The sequence below is a fragment of the Dendrobates tinctorius genome, unplaced genomic scaffold (assembly GCF_039654945.1).
Source record: "Dendrobates tinctorius isolate UK_male_01 unplaced genomic scaffold, ASM3965494v1 ptg000016l, whole genome shotgun sequence".
In the NCBI taxonomy this organism is placed as follows: domain Eukaryota; kingdom Metazoa; phylum Chordata; class Amphibia; order Anura; family Dendrobatidae; genus Dendrobates; species Dendrobates tinctorius.
Window position 1 is genome coordinate 88081911 of NW_027361684.1, and position 24431 is coordinate 88106341.

General features: G+C 41.4%; 1 protein-coding gene across 3 annotated transcripts in view; it reads right to left on the bottom strand.

Annotated features, from left to right (window-relative positions):
* Positions 1–3301: 3301 nt before the first annotated feature.
* MED14 (mediator complex subunit 14) overlaps positions 3302–24431 on the bottom strand; it is a 102894-nt gene continuing 81764 nt past the window's right edge. For 2 of the 3 annotated variants that reach the window (XM_073566028.1, XM_073566029.1), the window contains exons 25-31: positions 18092–18274; positions 13168–13403; positions 12860–13039; positions 12617–12724; positions 10918–11043; positions 6555–6744; positions 3302–3991 (exon numbers count right to left, since the gene is read on the bottom strand). In XM_073566028.1, coding sequence (XP_073422129.1) covers positions 3918–3991; positions 6555–6744; positions 10918–11043; positions 12617–12724; positions 12860–13039; positions 13168–13403; positions 18092–18274 — 1097 coding nt within the window. In that variant the 3' untranslated portion in view covers positions 3302–3917. The remainder of the gene's footprint in view (positions 3992–6554; positions 6745–10917; positions 11044–12616; positions 12725–12859; positions 13040–13167; positions 13404–18091; positions 18275–24431) is intronic. The other variant, XM_073566030.1, reaches the window with a different exon arrangement.

The following is a 24431-nucleotide window of genomic DNA, read 5'->3' on the forward strand; positions in this document are numbered from 1 at the left end:
TGTGGCCGGAAATGCCTTGTTGATGCCAGAGGTCAGAGGAGAATGGGCAGACTGGTTCGAGCTGATAGAAAGGCAACAGTGACTCAAATTGCCACCCGTTACAACCAAGGTAGGCAGAAGAGCATCTCTGAACGCACAGTGCGTCGAACTTTGAGGCAGATGGGCTACAGCAGCAGAAGACCACACTGGGTACCACTCCTCTCAGCTAAGAACAGGAAACTGAGGCTACAATTTGCACAAGCTCATCGAAATTGGACAGTAGAAGATTGGAAAAACGTTGCCTGGTCTGATGAGTCTCGATTTCTGCTGCGACATTCGGATGGTAGGGTCAGAATTTGGCGTAAACAACATGAAAGCATGGATCCATCCTGCCTTGTATCAACGGTTCAGGCTGGTGGTGGTGGTGTCATGGTGTGGGGAATTTTTTCTTGGCACTCTTTGGGCCCCTTGGTACCAATTGAGCATCGTTGCAACGCCACAGCCTACCTGAGTATTGTTGCTGACCATGTCCATCCCTTTATGACCACAATGTACCCAACATCTGATGGCTACTTTCAGCAGGATAATGCGCCATGTCATAAAGCTCGAATCATCTCAGATTGGTTTCTTGAACATGACAATGAGTTCACTGTACTCAAATGGCCTCCTCAGTCACCAGATCTCAATCCAATAGAGCATCTTTGGGATGTGGTGGAACGGGAGATTCGCATCAGGGATGTGCAGCCGACAAATCTGCGCCAACTGTGTGATGCCATCATGTCAATATGGTCCAAAATCTCTGAGGAATGCTTCCAGCACCTTGTTGAATCTCTGCCACGAAGAATTGAGGCAGTTCTGAAGGCAAAAGGGGGTCCAACCCGTTACTAGCATGGTGTACCTAATAAAGTGGCCAGTGAGTGTATATATACATATACAGTGGGGCAAAAAAGTATTTAGTCAGTCAGCAATAGTGCAAGTTCCACCACTTAAAAAGATGAGAGGCGTCTGTAATTTACATCATAGGTAGACCTCAACTATGGGAGACAAACTGAGAAAAAAAAATCCAGAAAATCACATTGTCTGTTTTTTTTTCATTTTATTTGCATATTATGGTGGAAAATAAGTATTTGGTCAGAAACAAAATTTCATCTCAATACTTTGTGATATATCCTTTGTTGGCAATGACAGAGGTCAAACGTTTTCTGTAAGTCTTCACAAGGTTGCCACACACTGTTGTTGGTATGTTGGCCCATTACTCCATGCAGATCTCCTCTAGAGCAGTGATGTTTTTGGCTTTTCGCTTGGCAACACGGACTTTCAACTCCCTCCAAAGGTTTTCTATAGGGTTGAGATCTGGAGACTGGCTAGGCCACTCCAGGACCTTGAAATGCTTCTTACGAAGCCACTCCTTCGTTGCCCTGGCGGTGTGCTTTGGATCATTGTCATGTTGAAAGACCCAGCCACGTTTCATCTTCAATGCCCTTGCTGATGGAAGGAGGTTTGCACTCAAAATCTCACGATACATGGCCCCATTCATTCTTTCATGTACCCGGATCAGTCGTTCTGGCCCCTTTGCAGAGAAACAGCCCCAAAGCATGATGTTTCCACCACCATGCTTTACAGTAGGTATGGTGTTTGATGGATGCAACTCAGTATTCTTTTTCCTCCAAACACGACAAGTTGTGTTTCTACCAAACAGTTCCAGTTTGGTTTCATCAGACCATAGGACATTCTCCCAAAACTCCTCTGGATCATCCAAATGCTCTCTAGCAAACTTCAGACGGGCCCGGACATGTACAAGCTTAAGCAGTGGGACACGTCTGGCACTGCAGGATCTGAGTCCATGGTGGCGTAGTGTGTTACTTATGGTAGGCCTTGTTACATTGGTCCCAGCTCTCTGCAGTTCATTCACTAGGTCCCCCCGCGTGGTTCTGGGATTTTTGCTCACCGTTCTTGTGATCATTCTGACCCCACGGGGTGGGATTTTGCGTGGAGCACCAGATCGAGGGAGATTATCAGTGGTCTTGTATGTCTTCCATTTTCTAATTATTGCTCCCACAGTTGATTTCTTCACTCCAAGCTGGTTGGCTATTGCAGATTCAGTCTTCCCAGCCTGGTGCAGGGCTACAATTTTGTTTCTGGTGTCCTTTGACAGCTCTTTGGTCTTCACCATAGTGGAGTTTGGAGTCAGACTGTTTGAGGGTGTGCACAGGTGTCTTTTTATACTGATAACAAGTTTAAACAGGTGCCATTACTACAGGTAATGAGTGGAGGAAAGAGGAGACTCTTAAAGAAGAAGTTACAGGTCTGTGAGAGCAAGAAATCTTGATTGCTTTTTTCTGACCAAATACTAATTTTCCACCATAATATGCAAATAAAATGAAAAAAAAAAATAGACAATGTGATTTTCTGGATTTTTTTTTTCTCAAGTTTGTCTCCCATAGTTGAGGTCTACCTATGATGTAAATTACAGACGCCTCTCATCTTTTTAAGTGGTGGAACTTGCACTATTGCTGACTGACTAAATACTTTTTTGCCCCACTGTATATACACACACATACATACAGAATCTGATACTGCACAATGCATGGTGATCCGGTACGGTAAATGAGTTCATATCCCCCATAACCTGATGGCCAGAATGTTATACTCCCTGAAGCAGCAGACATGTTTCCTGTTGTCTTCTTTTGCTCGTATATGTAGGATGATGAGGGGAGTATTAGTCTGTGGATTTCCGTAATCTCACCTTTCTCTTGTATCTTCAGGAGGTGAGTTATCTTGCTTGCTGTCCAGTTCATCCTGTTCTTGCTGTCCGGTGTCCTGGTGGTGTGCAAAGCGTAGGAGGGTGATGGTGATGTCCTTGCTGTCCGGCGTCCTGGTCAAAGAGAAAGAGGTCCTGCATCCTTTTGTTGTTTCTGATCCCTCCTCTGTCCTTGTCACTTCCCTCTTCCTTTTCCCCTTTTTTCTTCCCCGTCACTTCCTCCCTGCAAGTGTCATGCCCGCCTTCCTCCACCCTTCTGGGGTCTCATCCTGTGGTTACTGTGCTGGAATAAGCGATTACAGCCGCCACTCTCTATACACAGAGCGGTAACGGAGACCTCACCGGCATCACACCTGTGAATGGAAGCTGAACACTGCCAGAAGGAATAAAGTTCAATTCCCCCAGGCAGCAAGCGCTGGGAAGGCTCAGAACGCTACTAACCTGCAGATTAACCCCATATCTGCAGGTTAATAAGAGGTTTATTTTTCACAGGACAAGTTCCGTTTAATGAATGACCTACTTTTTTTTACCCCCACAAGAAAACACAAACCAGAGCATGGGTCATGGTCGCAATAGTATTTGGTTTTTCCCACGGGTAACAACATGTTCAAACTTTTTGCTTTGCCCTAGTTTATTAAATATTGCTAATTTTGAGGGCATGTTCTTAACACGTCCAGATGCTTTTCTATTAGGATTTCAAGCGGTCATATTAAAATACAGTTTCATTATAAAGTCTGTCACAGTTTTACAGTATCCAAAATGACAATTGTTCTTTTAAAAAAAAAAAAAAAGAATTTGTCACACCAAAGAATACACATTTACAGGAGGAAGAAAAAACAGTTTGGCATTATCATTCAGTATAAAACAGAATATTAAACATGTTCCTGGGAGGTGAATATTAAGTTTTCATCATCACTTGAAATGAGCTATAGTAAAACACACTATACAACAACAATATACAAAAAAAACAAAACAAAAACGTTTTGATCAATTATATATAATTTCTGGTGAAGTGCATCTTTGAAAAATATCTGCTAGTTTTTGCGTCATTTTTCATACAAACAAAAATATCAAATAGGAAGCGTCCCTTGTCCAATCCATATTTTCATGTCAACGAAAAAAAATATATATATATTAAAAAAAAATAATATTAATCCATGCGACTTTTGAATAGTGTTCAAGGTCGTCCACCCGGTGGCAGTGTAAGATTCGCCATAAGATCACGCACTGCAGAAAATATCGTGCATTCCCCTGTGGACAAAGAAGGGCAAAGTGTTACCAGAATACGTGACAAGCATATTGTCGAGTTACTGGGACAGGAGCCCTGGCGACGCTTTTGGGATCACAGGACAGATTCGTCACATAGACATCAGACAAAATAAGTTACACATATCAAAATATTGTATATCGCCCAATAGAAACGGCATTTCCAATCAATTCATGAATCATACAAAAGGATAAAAAATGGAAACCATATGCCATAAAAACGATTGATAATAATACTATCAATTGAAAAGCATTGAAGTGCAATGCAGTACATATAGGAGCAGTTAATGCAAAAAAACAAAGGCCTATACACCAGGTACATATATGCATAAATATTAATCTAATAATCCATATGCAGAGCTTTAAGAAAAAAGCCTCTAGGGAAATTAATTCCCAAATAGATATACAAGTGTAAAAAGGGGACTATATCTGAAACATTTCACATATAAAGCCTGCAGAAACCAAAATCATGAAGTGGCAAAAAAATATATATACACTATTCAAAAAAATGTAGCATACAAAATGTAAGTAAAGTGCATCAAAAATAAGTCTATACTTAAATTGCCTACAGAAATAATGGCATACAGCAAATAAAGCAGATCCTCAATCCCTAATCGATATAAATACTAAATCTTCAATGTAAGTCAGTAAGCAAACAAGCTAAGAAAAGGGGCATAGTGCCGTCATAGGAGCCCAAAAACGCTTACAAACAATATAGTATAATGTGAATCTAGAGAGAGGGAGAGGAAAGGGTTAAGAGCCGCTGCTGCTGGGCAGATACTGTACCTGAATGGCCGTGGCACCCCTGACACGCGTTTCGCGGTAAGGCTTTATCTCAAGGGATCTCCCTCTCTCTAGATTCACATTATACTATATTGTTTGTAAGCGTTTTTGGGCTCCTATGACGGCACTATGCCCCTTTTCTTAGCTTGTTTGCTTACTGACTTACATTGAAGATTTAGTATTTATATCGATTAGGGATTGAGGATCTGCTTTATTTGCTGTATGCCATTATTTCTGTAGGCAATTTAAGTATAGACTTATTTTTGATGCACTTTACTTACATTTTGTATGCTACATTTTTTTGAATAGTGTATATATATTTTTTTGCCACTTCATGATTTTGGTTTCTGCGGGCTTTATATGTGAAATGTTTCAGATATAGTCCCCTTTTTACACTTGTATATCTATTTGGGAATTAATTTCCCTAGAGGCTTTTTTCTTAAAGCTCTGCATATGGACTATTAGATTAATATTTATGCATATATGTACCTGGTGTATAGGCCTTTGTTTTTTTGCATTAACTGCTCCTATATGTACTGCATTGCACTTCAATGCTTTTTAATTGATTGATAATAAAACTCTATCGTTTTTATGGCATATGGTTTCCATTTTTTTCCTTTTGTATGATTCACAAAATAAGTTACACTCATTCACAGAGCAGATTTCTGCTGCAAATCCGGAATGCCTAAATAATCAGCAAACCCGTAAAAAGGGCCAAAAAACTCTTCAGAGCCGAGACTCACCTATTTTTTGGATTCAGAGGGTAAGTTAGTCCCTCTGCAAGTAGTAGGGAGACCCAAGATTGACAAATATGGCACTGCAACTAGAGTCTACTTAGAGGATCACAAAATGAAAAGTACCGTTTATTTTACTTATCGGAAAAAAACAATTAGCCATTTTTGTAACCCTGTCAGGAATTTCGGCCACCTATGTTGCCACTTTTAAAATGGAATCTCGGAAACTCATTGCAATCCGGCTGCTTTGCTATTAATATAACACATTGACAAAATTACAGTGGATTTTACAATGTTACCAACTTGGCTGCACACTGCCTATGGGCTGTTCCTCACCCATAAAAAACCCTTTCTCAGTAAGTTCATTGAAGGAAGCAAAACTGTGGCATAAGCTGCTGCCACCAGGAGGCAGACAATGAACTAACTGCATCATCTTCTGCACTGCCTACACCCCTTCTGCAGACACTAAACAGATCGGCTTGTACACCAGCATAAAGAGCAACCAGACATAGCCAATAAAAAGAAAAAAAACACCAACTCTATAAACAGAGAAAAGCATAATTAATTATGCTCTGTTATTACTGTGTTAGCAGAGTAAGTTCATGCCGGAAGAGTCTGGTGCGCATCCAGTAATTAGATGCATAGGCGCGCACTCACAACAAGTAGGTAATAGGAGTGCTTTTTAAATGAAAGCAGCAGAATAAGGCCAGGTGCAGACCGCGTCCGTGTGTCCGTTACAGAATGACGGCACATCGCTAACCATGCCGATTATGACATGCGTTAGCGATGCGCTCGTCTATAACAGTCTAGGGGTGCGTTAACGCATCCGTTACATAGCGTTAATGCCGCTATGATGGAGTGGAGAGATAGATACATCATAGATAGAAGATAGATAAATAGATTAAATAGATAATAGAGAATATATAGATAATATATGGATTAGATAGATCGATGATAGATAATATATAGATTAGATCGATAATAGATAGATAACAGATAGATTAGACAGATCTGAAGAGCATATGGCTAACCTGGCCGTGGTTGATTCATCTCCGCAAACCTCTTGAGAATGTTGCTGACCATCAGAGGAGCGGCCACTGAGGAGTTCTGCTGACGAGGGATGTCTGCCTGTTGAGTTGTTCCCGACGCCATGTCATAGATGATTGGAACAATAATACTAACTGGCTCTGGGGGCACAGACATCTTTTGGGTTAACTGGAGCTGTGAACAAAAAGCAACACACAATTACAATCTGTGCAGTTAACAATCTAGTAAACAGAAAATAGTCACAAGTCTGTATAAAGTATTCAGTAACTTCCATCCTGAACCAGACCCGTTCCTGACCAGACATACAGCACTCGTCCATAAATGTGATTTAAAGGAAATCTGTCAGCAGGTTTTTGCGAAGTAATCTGTAAGAAGTGTAATGTAGGCCAAGGCGCCCTGCACACACAGCCGGCACCTGCCTCTAGCAGCAGCGACAGGACCTGGCTCCAATCACTGTTGTTTTACCACTTAACTTCCACTGTTAATCTCTGCTATATTTATGTCGAGCAAACATTGAGAAGTGTCAGTTTTGGTGCCCATTGAGCCTTTCACCAGAAAAAAAAAAAATAATAATTTCCTACTCTGAAAAGAAATAAAACAATCAGTATCAGTGTCCATAAAATAGCAATCTACCAAAATAGATAATTTCTTAAGTTGTACAGCAAACTATGTAAAGAAAAAAAAAAAGTTGCATGTACTCCAAAATGTACCAATACACACTACAGCTCCTCATACAAAAATAAGTCCACACAGCTTGATCGACAGGAAAAAACAATTACAGGACTCAGAAAACGAGAAGTTTACAAAGTTCTGAATTTCATTAACCATTCAAATTCTAAATGTGTGTGTGTATGTATGTATGTATGTATGTATGTATGTATATATATATATATATATATATATATATATATATATATATATACATATATACATACACACACACTCACTGGCCACTTTATTAGGTACACCATGCTAGTAAGGGGTTGGACCCCCTTTTGCCTTCAGAACTGCCTCAATTCTTCGTGGCAGAGATTCAACAAGGTGCTGGAAGCATTCCTCAGAGATTTTGGACCATATTGACATGATGGCATCACACAGTTGGCGCAGATTTGTCGGCTGCGCATCCCTGATGCGAATCTCCAGTTCCACCACATCCCAAAGATGCTCTATTGGATTGAGATCTGGTGACTGAGGAGGCCATTTGAGTACAGTAAACTCACTGTCATGTTCAAGAAACCAATCTGAGATGATTCGAGCTTTATGACATGGCGCATTATCCTGCTGAAAGTAGCCATCAGATGTTGGGTACATTGTGGTCATAAAGGGATGGACATGGTCAGCAACAATACTCAGGTAGGCTGTGGCGTTGCAATGATGCTCAATTGGTACCAAGGGGCCCAAAGAGTGCCCAGAAAAAATTCCCCACACCATGACACCACCACCACCAGCCTGAACCGTTGATACAAGGCAGGATGGATCCATGCTTTCATGTTTTTTACGCCAAATTCTGACCCTACCATCCGAATGTCGCAGCAGAAATCGAGACTCATCAGACCAGGCAACGTTTTTCCAATCTTCTACTGTCCAATTTCGATGAGCTTGTGCAAATTGTAGCCTCAGTTTCCTGTTCTTAGCTGAGAGGAGTGGTACCCAGTGTGGTCTTATGCTGCTGTAGCCCATCTGCCTCAAAGTTCGACGCACTGTGCGTTCAGAGATGCTCTTCTGCCTACCTTGGTTGTAACGGGTGGCAATTTGAGTCACTGTTGCCTTTCTATCAGCTCGAACCAGTCTGCCCATTCTCCTCTGACCTCTGGCATCAACATGGCATTTCCGGCCACAGAACTGCCGCTCACTGGATTTTTTTTCTTTTTCGGACCATTCTCTGTAAACCCTAGAGATGGTTGTGCGTGAAAATCCCAGTAGATCAGCAGTTTCTGAAATTCTCAGACCAGCCCTTCTGGCACCAACAATCATGCCACGTTCAAAGGCACTCAAATCACCTTTCTTCCCCATACTGATGCTCGGTTTGAACTGCAGGAGATTGTCTTGACCATGTCTACATGCCTAAATGCACTGAGTTGCCGCCATGTGATTGGCTGATTAGAAATTAAGTCTTAACACACAGTTGGACAGGTGTACCTAATAAAGTGGCCAGTGAGTGTATATATATATATATATATATATATATATGTGTGTGTGTGCATCACCAACCAATCACGAAGCATCTTTCATTTCACCAGGGCTGTGTATAAGAAGATGAGCTGTGATTGGTTGCTATGAGCAACAGTTTTCCCTCTCCAGAAAACACCTCAGCAGACACTGACATGGTGGGAGAAATCTAGCATTCCCGGAAATATAAGCTTCCAGCCGTTGTCTGCACTCCCCAAAAAAGGAGCAGAGAGCACATGACAGAAATGAATCACCCCTTCCGTGCCCATATACACATCACACATCCTCCATCCTATAGTCACATCTTCCCTCTTAAATGGATCATTGGTATGGAAGTCAGGGCAAATCCATCCAGCGCTCTGATACTGACCCCAGGCCTCTCTTAAAGGGATCATTGGTATGGAAGTCAGGGCAAATCCATCCAGCGCTGACACTGACTCCAGGCCTCTCTTAAAGGGATCTCCGGTATGGAAGTTAGGGCAACTCCCTCAGCGCTCTGATTCTGACCCCAGTCTTCTATCAAAGGGATCACTGGTATGGAAGTTAGGGCAATTCCACTCAGCATTCTGGTTCTGACCCCAAGCTCTCTTAAAGGGATCCCTAGTATGGAAGTCAGGGCAATTGCCTTCAAATGCTCTGGTACTGACCCCAGGCTCCCTTAAAGGGATCTCATGTATGGAAGATAGGGCAAATTCCTCAGCGCTCTGAATCTGACCCCAGGATTCTATTAAAGGGATCATTGGTATGCAAGCCAGGGCAAATCCACTCAGCACTCTGGTTCTGATCTCAGGCCTCTCTTAAAGGGATCCCCGGTATGGAAGTCAGGGCAATTCCACTCAGCACTCTGGTTCTGACCCCAGGCCCCTCTTAAAGGGATCCCCAGTATGGAAGTGGAGGCAAATCCACTCTGCGCTTTGGTACTGACCCCTGGCCTCTCTTAAAGGGATCTCCGGTATGGAAGTTAGGGTAAATCCCTCAGCGCTCTGATTCTCACCCCAGGCTTCTATTAAAGGGATCATTGGTATGGAAGTCAGGGCAAATCCACTCAGTGCTCTGGTTCTCACCCCAGGCTGACGGGATGATGTGGGATATTAGGGGTAGTAGTCCGGTGGCATTGACGGGATGATGTGGGATATTAGGGGTAGTTGTCAAGTAGCTCTGGCTGACGGGATGATGTGGGATATTATATCTATACACATATATATATGTATAATCATTATAATTTGTTATAACTAACCATAGTTAGTTACTATGCCCGGGCTCTTCAGCTAACATACACATATATATATATATATATATATATATATATATATATATATATATATATATATATACACACATACATACACACACACGCAAGTTTTGCTGTAAGTGTATCAACCAGGTCATTTTTACCACACTGAATGCCAGAAAAATTAAACCTCCCAAAAAACGAATGGCAGACTTGCATTTTTATTCCACCCCCCTTTGAATTTTTTCTCCAAATTTTTCTATCATTATGTGGTAGAATAAATGATGTGATTCAAAACTAAGAAATAAGCTCGTTCTGCAAAAAAAAAAGGACTAATTTGACCATGTGAACGAAAAAGTACAAAAGCCATGACTGAAAAGAAAAAAAGTGCAAAACTAAAAATTGGCTCCAATAGAAAAAATAAAAGCAAAAATATTTTGAAGACCACCCTATAAAAGGGAACAAAGCATAGATTATGAATCTATAATGTAACCTGGACCCCCTTAGAGATACCTCATTACTTTAGAAAAAGTCTAACATGTTCAGGATTTTTAAACCAATAGATAGACAGCAGTAACATTTTTTTTTTTTGGAAACTATATATGTAAATTCAGAATCAACCCTATTGACTCAAGCACAGATAAATTCAAGTTCATCCATTATAATACATGGTTCCACCGATCGATTTACACATCAAAGTTATCTGTAGTATGAACAGCTATTACTTGAAGGAGGTAAGAATAGCATAAATTATAGACATTACTAATCAAAGAATTAGAACTAATTTGTCATGGATGCTGGAAAACCAGAAGCACGAATGCTAGCCTGAAGGCGCCATCGATTTACCGTGGGTAAACTCAATAGATATCGGTAAGGTCAGAGAAATTGTATTTTGTTTCTAGACATTAACAGATCAATCTTCACCTTTACTAATTCCCGATACTTACAAAGAACAGCATTTTAGATTTAAGGACAACCGCGGGAGTCCCCGGAGGAGCAATCGGTGGAGCACTTGGAGGGATGGTCAAACAGAACTGCACATTCCACTTAAGTTGCGTCGCCTGATCTGGAAACTGTTTCACAGAGGAGTTAGTGTCCGTAGAACAAATTTCAAAAATAAAAAAAACAACAAGCCATGTCCCAACAACACTGAATTTTCAAAAGGCCATGAATAGTCACCCGAAGAAACCTCTAACTCCTCTAGCATTGACGCCAGCGTGGAGTGAGCACTATCAATTAACCCCTAACATGCCACAGTCATTAGAGACCGCAGAATGTAAAGAGTTTGACAGAGGAAGAGTTGTTATGGCAACCAGAGACCCCTTGTAAGAGTTCAAGTCCCCTTGTTTAAAGAGAACCTGTCATATAAAATAATGCTAATAATCCGCAGGTTAATGGCATTCTGACACCATGCAGCGCCGACATCGAGAGCCCCACTGCCAGGTGGAAATGAACTTTATTCTCCCCGGCAGAGTTTGGCATCCAGTCATAGGGGTGTCACTGACACGGTTTCAGTCACCGCTCTGTGTGTGGAGAGCTGCGGCTGTAACCATGCCTCCGGCACTGACTGACAGCCGGCCCTAAAGTTAATTTCCCCCAGCAGTGGAGCTTACAGTGCCAGTGCTGCATGGAACGCTATTAGGCTATGTGCACGCATTGCGGATTCTGCTGTGGAATTTTCCGCAGATTTTGCTAAATCCGCAGGTAAAATGACCTGTGTTTTACCTGCGGATTTAGTGCAGATTTCCTGCGGATTTTCTGCAGTTTTTGTGCGGCGTTCCCCTGCATTTTTACACCTGCAGATTCCTGTAAAGGAGCAGGTGTAAAAACGCTGCGGATCTGCACAAAAGAAGTGACATGCTGCAGATTTGAATCCGCAGCAAATCTGCGCGGAAAAATCCGAAGCATGTACACTGTTTTTTTCATTTTGGCTTCACTTTAATGGTATTGTACATCACTTGCAAATCTGCTACGGATCCGCAACGTGTGCACATAGCCTTAACCTGCAAATTTTCCCAATATCTGCAGGCCAATAGCGTTAAACATGATAGTTTTATTTTTTCTTTTAAAGGGAACCTATTAAAAACTATTGAAAAAAAAAGTAATTATATAAAGTTGTTCAGTAATATAAGAAACAAAGACACTAATTACAAAAGGGAAAAAAAAAATCTGACATCACCCCATCCCCAACACCCAGTACAATAAAACTATATCATTATTTAACACACATCATAAGGGACACAAAGAAAAATCTGGAAAACTACGCCAGGACTGCCATTTTGTTCATGATGAAAAAGTCTTTTATATCTCAAAATGGTACCAATAAATCTATAGATCATAATGCAAAATACAAACCCTCATGTAGCTCTGTAAACAAAAACGAATACGTTATTACTTTTACAGTATACGCTCTTGGCTTTTTTTTTTAATGTTTTGTTAAAGTCACTCCACCTCACAAAATATATACTAAAGTCCACCTGGAGTGCAACACAAGACACAGCTCATCAACTAGAATGGCAGCATCTCTAAAATCATCTTCATTTTTAGATACTATTTAGAGAATAGTCTCTTTTATAAAACATACCAAGTCAGCCATAATGTATGGTGCGATTGCCCATGGAATACAGAAACGCATTGGATTCTTACCAGCTCGAGCTTCATTATGTGTACACAGTCTCGGAGTATGTGCGTCGGTGCTCCTAATAACTTTGTAAAAGCTATTAGTGTGTTTGCTTTGAATGGTGGACCTGCAACCTAAAGTGGTAAAAACACATTTCATTAGGTTTCATTTCAAAACAACACGTTAAATAAAAACATTTTATACCTGGACAGGCTTTTGTCTACGTGAACCTTGCACAAAAACCATTGGAGAATACTATAAACACATACCCTGGTCTCAAAGAATTTCTCAAGGACCTGCAGCTCCTCTGGCTTCCACTGTCCAGCATTTTCAGGTGTCACTTTCAGCTGCAGTGTCTGGTTCGTGGTTGGGTTAAGAGCCACGCGACACTTTAGAACTTCTGTCTTGAACATAATAACTCCTGGCTCATTGGAGTTTATGAGCTGCAGCTGAAAAGGATGAAATACATATCGTAAGCACACAAACACGTACTGTCTAACATTTCTCAAAGTTTTCATAATTATATCAGCCCTTAAAGACTAATGATAGGACCAAATATATATGAGTGCGTACGTACAGTTTCCTGTTGGATTATCCTTTGGAGATGCCGCCTCATGTTTACAGAGCCGAGAAACCTCTCCAGAGGAGAACACAGGTAGCTTCCTGCCAAGGCTGGTGCTAACCCAGGCGTTGGAGACGGTAGTAGGAGTACATGCAAGGCACTGTGCGTGAGGATCGTAGGGATAGATGCAGCCCAAGGACGTTGAGGTAGCTTGCGAGGTGGAGGCATATTTGTTGGCAAAGTTTGGGAGCCTACAAAGAAATTTAAAAAAAAAAAAGAAGAAGAATTTAGCAAATTTTTGTTTAACATGCAGGCAGAATTTGGGGTTCGTTAAAATTTATTACATGATTTCATAGTCATTGTATAAAAGCTCAATACAAGAAAAGGAGACATGAGGAAGCAGATGTATAAGATAACCTGCCCAGTATGATGTGCTGACACCAGTTTATATGTCAAAAGCCAAAGAGGAAAAATTAAGCTCACTCAATAGAATAAAAAATATTATAGGAAATATATTATATATACGTTAATTAAACACTTCAGGCAAAAGTGGGTTATGCGTTTTTAGTTGTGTTTTTTTTTACAGTCTCCATTAAAGGACATGAACCGGATACTGTCTCATCGCCAATACTATATTCTGCAATGTATCTCTATGGCAGCAAACAGTAACAAAAAAAATCACAGTCTGCTATGAAGGCCAGCCACAGGCTGGTCTAAATAGGATTTCAGAACATATAATCCCTTTAAAACAGCTTTTAATGATGAAATTTTAAAAAACATCTACCCAGTGAAAAGAATGGTTAGATATCATCTATAAAAATTGACCACAAACCTACAACAACCCTGCAATCGGGCTATCTTACACCTGCCTTAAGCTGGAGTCACACATAGCGACTTACCAGCGATCCCGACAACGATATCAACGTGTCAGGATCGCTGGTAAGTCGCTATGTGATCGCTGGTGAGCTGTCAAACAGGCAGCTTCACCAGCGATCAGCACAGCGATGCCGAGCGCCCGGCATCGCTGTTTTCGTTAGCGCTGATGCCATATCCCTGTAAAAAAATAGAATTAAAATAAAAAATATTGTTATTCTCACCTTCCGACGTCCCGCGCAGCCATCCTGCCTCTCTCCACGCTCCGGTCCCAGTAATCCTTTACGAGAATGACCGCGAGAATGTCACGGTCTCGCGGCAGCGTGACGTCTCGCGGTCATACGTGCAAAGGATCACTGGGACTGGGAGCGTGGAGAGAGGCAGGATGGCTGCGCGGGACGTCGGAAGGTGAGAATAACAATTATTTTTTTTTTTTTTTACAGCTGATCGCTGGTCTCCCGCCTGTCACACGCAGCGATGTGTGCCGGCCAGCGGGAGACCAGCGACGAAAAATATGTCCAGAGGTTTCTTGCAGCGATCAGCGATACCAGCAGGGGGGGCCGGTCACTGATCGCTGTCACACAGCTTGATCTCGCTGGTGAGATCGCTGGTGTGTCACAAAAGTTGTGACTCAGCAGCGATCTCGCTAGCGAGATTGCTATGTGTGACTCCCGCTTTACTTTCTCAGAGAATAAGGGCTTTTGCCAGAGATGCGTTGAGATGTATCTCCAACCTGTATGATCTTTTATAGTAACTGAAATAAATTGAGAATTTAATTTATTTTGGGAATCGCCAAAATTTCTTTCCTATGAAATGGGGTTAAGTCCAATCATTTGACCGCCGGTCCTGTCATCCATCATCATAGTATCCGGCATTTTGAACATCCACACTATCTCTTGGACCTCCTGAGGAACCGCGACACTGGGGAAATGAGTCGGGATGATTCCTGCTCATAAGTCACTCCTGCTTTATTCTCTATATTTAACTTATGACTTATTCTATAAACTTAACCTTGTCCTGATTTATTTCATGGGCAGGTTTATTGTGTATCACACTACAATTGTGGAGTGCTTGTCATGATACTGGATATGAAAAATTTCTTTTTGTTATTTATCTGTCTACAATTAACCTGCAGAAAAATATCTATTGGCTTTACATTATTATTTTCTATGATAAGTTTTTTTCATCTCTGCTCTGTCATAATATTGTTTTCCCATCTATATTGATAGGGAATCAATAGGGGAGCGAGGGACAGTCCTCGATGAGTGGGGGGCGCAAAAAAATTGTCCTTTAGGGTGCCAAACTCCACAGTAAGGCAGGTGTAAGATACCTCGATTGCAGGGTTGTTGTAGGTTTGTGGTCATTTTTTATTGATGGTATCTAACCATTCATTTCAGAGTGTTTTTTAAAATTTCATCATGAAAATATGTTTTTAAAGGGATTATTTGTTCACAAATTTGATTTGATTTTCCCTTGTTTCAACTGTTTTGGCACGACAATGGTCTAAATAAGAGCCTCGTCGTGGCAAGCATGATCTTCAAAATACACCCGGCTGTCGTGGCAAGCATCAATGGGTGCTTTGATAGTTGCACCTCTCCCTTGGGTCACACAATGTAAATGTTAACAGCAGACAGAGCTCAACTCCACACGCAGCTGTTAGAAGCAGGAGATGGATAAATAAGACAACCATCATATGTCGAGAATTATACGGGCTCATGTCCAGAGCCCGTTCTATACACCTGTTAGAGGGAATATGTCATCAGGAAATTAGCTATTGGTTAAATCAGGTTTTTTTTGTCAAATGTATTTATTTTAAATTTGAGAATTTCATCAGCAAATCCTTTTGTTCTCCTTGGAGAAAAGTCACCGCCAGAGAAGTTTGGCAGTGGCTCTTTCATAGAAAGCTCAAGAGTGCTCAGCTGAGCCGAACATTCCTGTGTATGGGCAGTCAGGAGAGATAGGTGTTGGCCGATAGCTATTTAATGTGTTTGGTGCCGTAAGGCTAGAATAATACATCCTGTTTTATACAGGAAGTATTGTAATCACAGACAGGATTACAATGAAAGGTAAACATTATGTATACAGATAACATTGGATCCACCATTCATAATAGGTGAAGGGCATAGCTCACCTCCCTTCACAATGACTTTTGTAAAAAAAAAAAAAAAAAAAAACAAACACTTCTCCTGTAGAAGGTCAATGACTCAGTCTATTGCAGCCTAAGTCCATGTGGCTGCTGAAAAAAACAGTAAGTATAAGACTACTATTATGCTTAGTTGCCAGTATGAAAAGCAATCTGTTTTAGAGAAAAAAGGGAAAAAATAACCCTTTAAGAACTTGGACATTTTTCATTTTTCCACTTTCATTAGTTTAACCGTTGATGGAAGAGCCTTGACTTTCTTTTTTCCATGTCGTCTGAGGGTTTGTTTTTTTGTGGGAGGAGTTCAGTTTTTAATGAATATTTTAACAAATAATAATACTAAAAGACAGGGAAAAAAAATTCAAAATTGTGAAAGTTTTTATCGATACCATTTTGTGGTACATATGACATTCTGATTGCTTTTCATTCTATTTTTTTGTGTGCAGCTTCATGACCAAAACAATGGCAATTCTACCGCTTTAATATTTTTGATGTACGGTGTGTTTTTCAATTACAGTAGATACCGTAGATGGAACTTATTCAAACACGACAATTAAAAAAATAAATTAAAAAAACAACATTTGGTCATTTATTTTTGAAGAGATTAAAATAGGGTAATTTAAACATTCGTCCTTTATTTAAAAAAAAGTTTTATTATATTTTTAGTCCCACTATTGGTTTTGAACTTGTGATAGTTTATATAGTAAAACAGCATAACCACAAGATTCAAGTGTATGGTGAAGTAGATGTTCTCCTATTAAGCTCAACCTATGCTTGAGCTACACAGGAAAACTAAGATATCTGCAAGGGACTTTCAGCAGGCCTCCAAATGCCAATGTAAGGCTAGTAGCACACTAGCATATAGAGGAGCTGCGGAGGGATGTGGACTTCCTCTGTGAAGCTCCGCCTCCGTCGGCATGTGGCCTGCGTACCCTATCTTTAGCATTGGGTACGCAGGCCGTGCCGCTGTATACGGATGCCTCCGCATGAGTCTTTTTGACGGTGTGGCGACCGCACCAAAATACAACCCGTTTCTTTCGGCACAGGTCGCCGCACCGTCAAAATAACGCATGCAGAGGCATCCGCATACAGCGGCAAGGCCTGCGTACCCAATGCTAAAGATATGCGGCCTGCGTACCCTGCCGACGGAGGCGGAGCTTCACGGAGGAAGTCCGCAGTTCCTCCATACGCTAGTGTGAAACTGGCCTAACCCATCAGCTCCCAACGATCACGTTGCATGGGGCTGATGGGAAGTAGTGTATGCATTTAAGTGGTTAAACTGCAGTTATAGTGAGATGCAGGCTCAGCGGGCATTATACAGCCCTTAGCGACCTATGACAAAATTAAATGTCATAAGTCGATATGGGGCTAATATAGTGAGAACACTGTTCATTTTAAAAGAATTACATTTAACATAAAAACCTGATTTCAAACAACAGGCCATTTTCTGATGGCACATTACCTGTAAAACAAATCATGGCCCGATGGCATTCAGTATGACATGATAGGCATTTCATGTAAATGTAGCCCACAGTGAATGCGTTCTGTTGTCACACAAGTCAACTGAACAGGTACAACATGTTGCAGCAGCATGGTGGCAGTAGGTCAACACATCCAACGCTACTGCAGCTGGATGCCGCAGGCAAGACGGGCAAAGGAAACAGGTTTTTGCATGTATGTTACATGATCGGATGGGCTGAAAGGATTTTAATTATTGTAGCATTTCCATTAAATCTGTGATTTCTCTGGACATGTTATGGTGCCGTGGTGTAGTGTATGCAATACTGGTCAGCTGTTAATGCTCTAACAACGACTGGCAAACCAAGATATAAAGCAAATATGCAATCCTGACAATTGTAGAAAAATCTATAGTAGAGCGATGAACTAGAATCACTAAATGAGAGCATGATTGGAACCACAACATACTTGTTCCAGCTCGAGGGGAGTGAGACACATCAGGGACAGGAGAGTGAAGAGATGGATTTGCTGGTGAAATTCCAGGCATGCGAGCAGCTGGAGAAGGACCAGACACTTGAGGAGACCCTGGCCAATTCCCTGCCCGTTGGCTGGGTGACATCATGGTGTACGGAGAGCTAGGGTCTAATGTACCTGTGCAGGTTGCAAAAGGAGATTTTGTCACATTACCTCCCCTTCTACTTTCGATTTGTAGGGATATTAGAGTGATAAAACAGGAATTTGGAAAACAATATGTCTTCAGATTCATTTTCAATAAATATAACAACTAAGTCTATAAGAAGTTTCCTTGATAATTAAATTATTTCACAAAGAGATGATAACAATAGAAAGATCAAAATATATGCTATAAGGAGAAAAAAGGAAATTCTATACCATTACTGCAGCATTTCAGACACTAAAGTACAAGTGACACCCAGCAATGGGCTCTGGTTATTGAGTTCCTTAGGATAAAGGTGTTCACAGATGTCATACATAATCATATTAGAACATTGATCAGTCAAATTTATTTTAAAATGTCCTTTATTTCAGGGAGCTGTGCATATGAAAAAAGGGAAGCTTGCCCAGTGACTGACTAATGCAGAAGAGGAGAAGTCCCTTCCCACAAGAGCTTACAATCTACAGGGGACGGAGGAGGGAACAGCAGAAACTGGTCATATGGCAGTAGATCTTGAGGACTGAAGATGACAACTGATGAGGTATCAAAGAGATTAAGTTAGAGACGTATGAAGAGGACAGGTGATAGGTGACATTGACTGTTTTCTCTATACAATGGTTAGCCAGTAGAGTTGAGCAAAAAGATTTGCAAGACCTTGGTCCAAAGACCATGCTTTTAGTCCGTAGCCGTTGGACTTGGGCCCCTTCCAACCTCCTAACTGCCAACGTCTCCGACACCTTTTGATTACTAGACTCGGCATCGCATCATCACTGTGGTGTGACAAAGACGCAGCACCAGATCGACCAATCACAAAAGGTGACAAAGACCACTGGACCAGGGTTTTTTGCTCAATTCTAGTAGCTAGTATAAGATTTGACAGAGTGGAAAGGAAGAGCAGAAAAGGGGGCGAGAGGGATTAAAGGGAATCTGTCAGCATATTTTAGCTATATATTCCGAGAGAAGCATAATATAGGTCAAGAAAGTCTCATTCCAGGGATATGTCACTTACTGAACTGCTTGGTGTTGTTTTGATAGAATCCCTGTTTTCTCTGATGTAGATGTAGCAGAGCTAAGACTTCTGGGCTGTGTATAACCCCACCCCCACCATTGATTGGCAGCTTCCGGTGTACACTGTGCATTGTCAGCAAGCTGCTAATCAGTGTTGGGGGCGGGGTTACACAGATAACCCTGACTGGTCTGCACATGAGAACTAGTCAGTCAGTGACAGTCCCCTGCTGAAATAGTGATTGTATTCAAACTACAACATACAGACGTGTAAGTGCTATATCCCTGTAATCAGGCTCTCGCGCCCTATATTATGATAATTGCAAAAACTGATTCCCTTTAACTGAGCAGCAGGATTGAGGATAGATTTAAGGGCTGTAATAGTATTAGTTGGGCAGACACAAATCTATGCAGTCGTCTTTCTGGGGGATGAGGACTTACAAAAGTATTTTTTGGACTCAGATTAAAAATTAGTACATTCGAGAAGTGCTATGAAATTAAAGTTGGCAGACGATCATAGGGTTTGGATGTAGGTTCTGAAAGCAGTAGAATCAATAAATAACCAGAGGCAGCTGACTTTTGACACAGGGAAAAGTGTGGAGCTATGACTTTCAATAGTTATGGTAGGGAGTAGGGGAAATGTTAAAAGTACATTAGATTCAAGTTTTATTTCTTTTTTTGGAATTGTAGACAGCAAATAGGCAACATATAGTTCCCATATGTCAAACTCTGACCCATGGGCCAAATCTGGCAGCCGACAGAGTATATTTGGCCCATGACGCTGGGCAGGTCTCCCGTCCGGCATCCTACTTACAACTATATCGGCGTCCTAGATACCGATACAGTTGAAAAAAAATGATGGATGAGGGAGGGTCAGCTAACACTCCCTCTCCCATCATTCCCCCTCTGCGTCTCATGTCTCAGTACAGTGGGATCAATGACATCATTACAACACAGAAGAGAAAGGTTTTTTGCTTTATGTGGGGCCAAATATACTGTATGGAGCACTAAGTGGGCTCACTATAGTGTATGGAGCACTATATGAGGCATATTATACTGTATAGAGCACTATATGAGGTCTATTATACTTTATGATGCACTATGTGGAGCCATTTTTTTTTTTTAATAAATATCAAGGTTGGCCCATGACTTTATCCAAGCTTTTCATTTTGGCCATATGTATACATCCCTAATCTAGGTCAAACAGTGTTGTCAGCATGAAAGTGGGGCTGAAAGTCATACAGAGAGAGAGAGAAGCATAGCGAGTCACAGGACACCAACAGAGCGTCAAAAAGGAGGTGGTGAGCATGTTCAGTTGGTGAGATAGGAGGATGCAGGAGTGAACCTAGCATGTGACTGCAAGGGGTGAGAACATTTACAACTGAAAAAGAAGGTACACTATGTTAAAAGCAGTGGACAGATCTACCAAGAGGTGCATGGACGAGATGCCTGTAAAATGATTTCAAACACAAAAAGGTTTTGTAGTTTCAAGTATCAATCTCTCCGGAGGTCTATAGTAGTGAAGAGAATAATGCCTGCATTCTGGTAGTGCAGGTAATGAAGATATTAACACCTGCTCACTAAGTAGAGGGGGACATTGCAATTTACATTGGGAGTGCACTGATTTCATTAAGTCCCAATCACCATTAATGTCTTATGTACTGTCTGTCTCCCTGCCCCCTGCATTGCTCACAAAAAGCCATCTCTAGGATCTATGGCTTCAGCCTCAAGAATTAAAACACAAAGTACACTAAAAGAATGCAGAAGATTTTATTTCTTTTTAAACAAGAAACCAGAAATTCCCTGTCTGTGTATTCTCGCACGGAAAGAATAGTTATTAAAATGTAGAAAGTTAAATTACTATGTATTGAGAAACTCTAGATTATTACTCTTTAAAATTGTAATTGTGACATTTAAAGGGAACCTGACACCTGTTTTGGCCGCTAAAAGATGCAGCCACTGCCTTTCAGGGCTTATCTGCAGCATTCTATAATGTTGTTCATAAGCCTCCGATCCGACCTGAAAGATAAGGAAAATAAGATTTATTATACTCACCTGCAGGGCGGTCCGGTCTGAGGGGTGTCGCAGATCCGGGTCCAGCGCCTCCCGTCTTCTTGCGATGCCGCCCCTCCTGTTGCTTTATCGCCCCCCTGGCATCGCGCTCCTGGGCAGGCGTACTTATCTGCCCTGTTGAGGGCAGAGCAAAGTACTGCAGTGCGAAGGTGACGGGAAAGGTCAGAGAGGTCCAGCGCCTGCGAACCGCAGGGTTTTGCTCTGCCCTCAACAGGGCAGATAAGTACACCTGGCACAGGAGTGCGATGCTGGGGAGCGATAATGGAAGCAGGAGGGCGGCATCGCAAGAAGATGGGAGGCACCGGACCCAGACCTGCAACACCCATCGGACTTGACTGTACCAGACCGCTCCCCCCGGGTGAGTATAATAAAACGTATTTTTCTTATCTTTTAGGTCGGATCGGGAGCTTATCTACAGCATTATAGAATGCTGTAGATAAGCCCTGAAAGGCAGTGGCCGCATCTTACAGTATAGCGGCCAAAACAGCTAACAAGTTCACTTTCAATAAAAAGGCTGTGGAATAAGGGGATGATCACACGGCATCTTTTTCTGCATGTTTTTCATGCGAAAGACAATACAGGAGTGACTCTCTGGCTGGCATTTTCTCTACATTCCTTAATCCCATAAGCATTTTTTTAAGGTTTTTGGTGGTTTTCGGAAGGTCTTTGTCAATGTTTTCAAGTTTGTATTTCTGTTAAACATTTTCCAACTTTTTTAGGCATCTTTTTTCATTGGCATTTAAAAAATAAAATAAACGGAATCTGTCACCAGATTTTTGCCAGCTTATTGTAGGGGCACAGACCTCTGATTCCAGTGATGTCACTTACTGGGCTGCTTGCTGTAGATTTGACAAAATCACTTTTATCAGCAGGAGATTATCACTAGAGGACTATTAAACCAGCTGCCATGTAGAGTCATGCATATTCATGATCTCTATATAACCATGCCCCCAACAATGGCAGCTTTCTGCCCAAGCACAGTGTACACAGAAAGCAGACACTCAGTGATGGGGGTGGAGGTGCACAGAGCTCAGCATTCAGAAAATGTATAGATATGCAGCAGAAAAAACAGTGATTTTAACAAAACTGCAGAAAGCAGTTCAGTACATCATGGTGCCCATACATCAGCGGTCTCCAACCTTTTTGACTTTGAGAGCCACATTCAGCCTTGAGAGAGGGTCACGAGCCACATTCAGCTCTGAGAGGGGGTCACGTGCACCACCCTGCTCCTGTCTCCCCTCAAAGTAGAGTCAACCAAAGCCCCCATTACGGTTGTAATGATAACCAAAGCTTTTCCACAGAAATCATTCCAAAGCAGTACACTGAGATCCAGAGGTCCCCACAATACCCCAATTCAGCATTCTCCTATCAAGGACTCCGAACACACTGTCACATCCAGCTTTGAGCACGACCTCTGACAGGTAGTACCATCCTCCAGCGTACCATACCTAAAGCATCTCTAAACCCCTAAGACCAGTATATGTGCATCCAGATCTGCTCTTATGTGCAGGGCTAGTCAAAAAATTCACCAAGCTGGCAGACAGTCGCGAGCCACAATTCATGGTACCGCAAGCCACATGTGGCTCCCGAGCTACAGGTTGGAGACCCCTTCCCTACATCATGCTGTTCTCAGTTGGGGGTAGTAAAAACCTGGTGACCGATTCCCTTTAAGGAATGAATAGAATGCTTGCAATTAGGGTGAAAATGCTTACAAAAGGCTCAAAAAATATGCCTGTGTATCTTTCTTGCATTCCCATTGAATTCTATTGCATGGTGTGTTTCTACCTAACAGAAAACATCTGAAGAATGTAAATTACTTCTTTTAACCCCTTAATGACCAGAGCTTTTTTCGGTTTTGCGGTTTCGTTTTTTACTCCCCTTCATCCCATAGCCATAACTTTTTTACTTTTCCGTAAAAATATTGATGGCTGTGTGGGGGCCTATTTTTTGCAGGACGAGTTGTATTTTTGAACGATATCATTTGTTTTAGCATGTCGTGTACTCGAAAACGGGAAAAAAATTCAAAGTGAGGTTAAATTGCAAAAAAAAAGGGCAATCCCACACTTGTTTTTTGTTTGGCTTTTTTGCTAGGTACACTACATGCTAAAACTGACCTGCCATTATGATTCTCCAGGTCATTAAGAATTTATAGACCCATGTCTAGGTTCTTTCTGATCTAAGTGGTGAAAAAAAATTCCAAAGTTTGTTTAAAAAAAAAATTCATGATCTGGGGTTGGGTGAGGGCTTAATTTTTGTGCGCCGAGCTGACGTTTTTAATGATACCACTTTTGTGCAGATACATTCTTTTGATCCAATGTATATTCAAAGAAGAAAAAAATGCATCACTCACCAGTTGAACTGAAAAACTGTGCGTCTTTTATTTCACATAAATTCTATCGACAGGTTTATGGACATGCAGAACGCTAGAAGAATGCTGGGGGAGGGAGGTGCCGAACGGCCGTTTTGCGATTACTCGCTTCTGTGAACTGGTGAGTGCTGCATTTTTTCTTCTTTGAATATACATTGGATGATTCATGTTTGTTCATGCAAGCACCTCCGTTTTTTGACTGAACTACATACCGCAATACTTCAGATAAATAGCTCCGTCTGTTAATGTGGTGATTTGTACGCCCTAGTTTGCCGTTCATCTGTTTGCTTTTCTGCTGGGACATTCTTTTGATCGCCCGTTATTGCATTTTAATGCAATGTCACAGCGACCAAAAAAACGTAATTCTGGCGTTTAGATTTTTTTACTCGCTACGTTGTTTAGCGATCGGGTTAAAAAAAAAATTTTATTGATAGATCGGGAGATTCTGAAAGCGGCGATACCAAATATACACGTTTGATTTTTTGTATTGCTTTATTTTGAATGGGGCAAAAGGGGGGTGATTTAAAATACTATTTTTTTTTATATTTTTAAAACAATTTTTTTTTTTTTTTTTTTTAACTTTTGGCATGCTTCAATAGCCTCCATGGGAGACTAGAAGCTGCCATAGCTTGATCACCTCTGCTACCTACAGGCGATGCTCTTTTCGCCTGTATGTAGTAGAATTACTG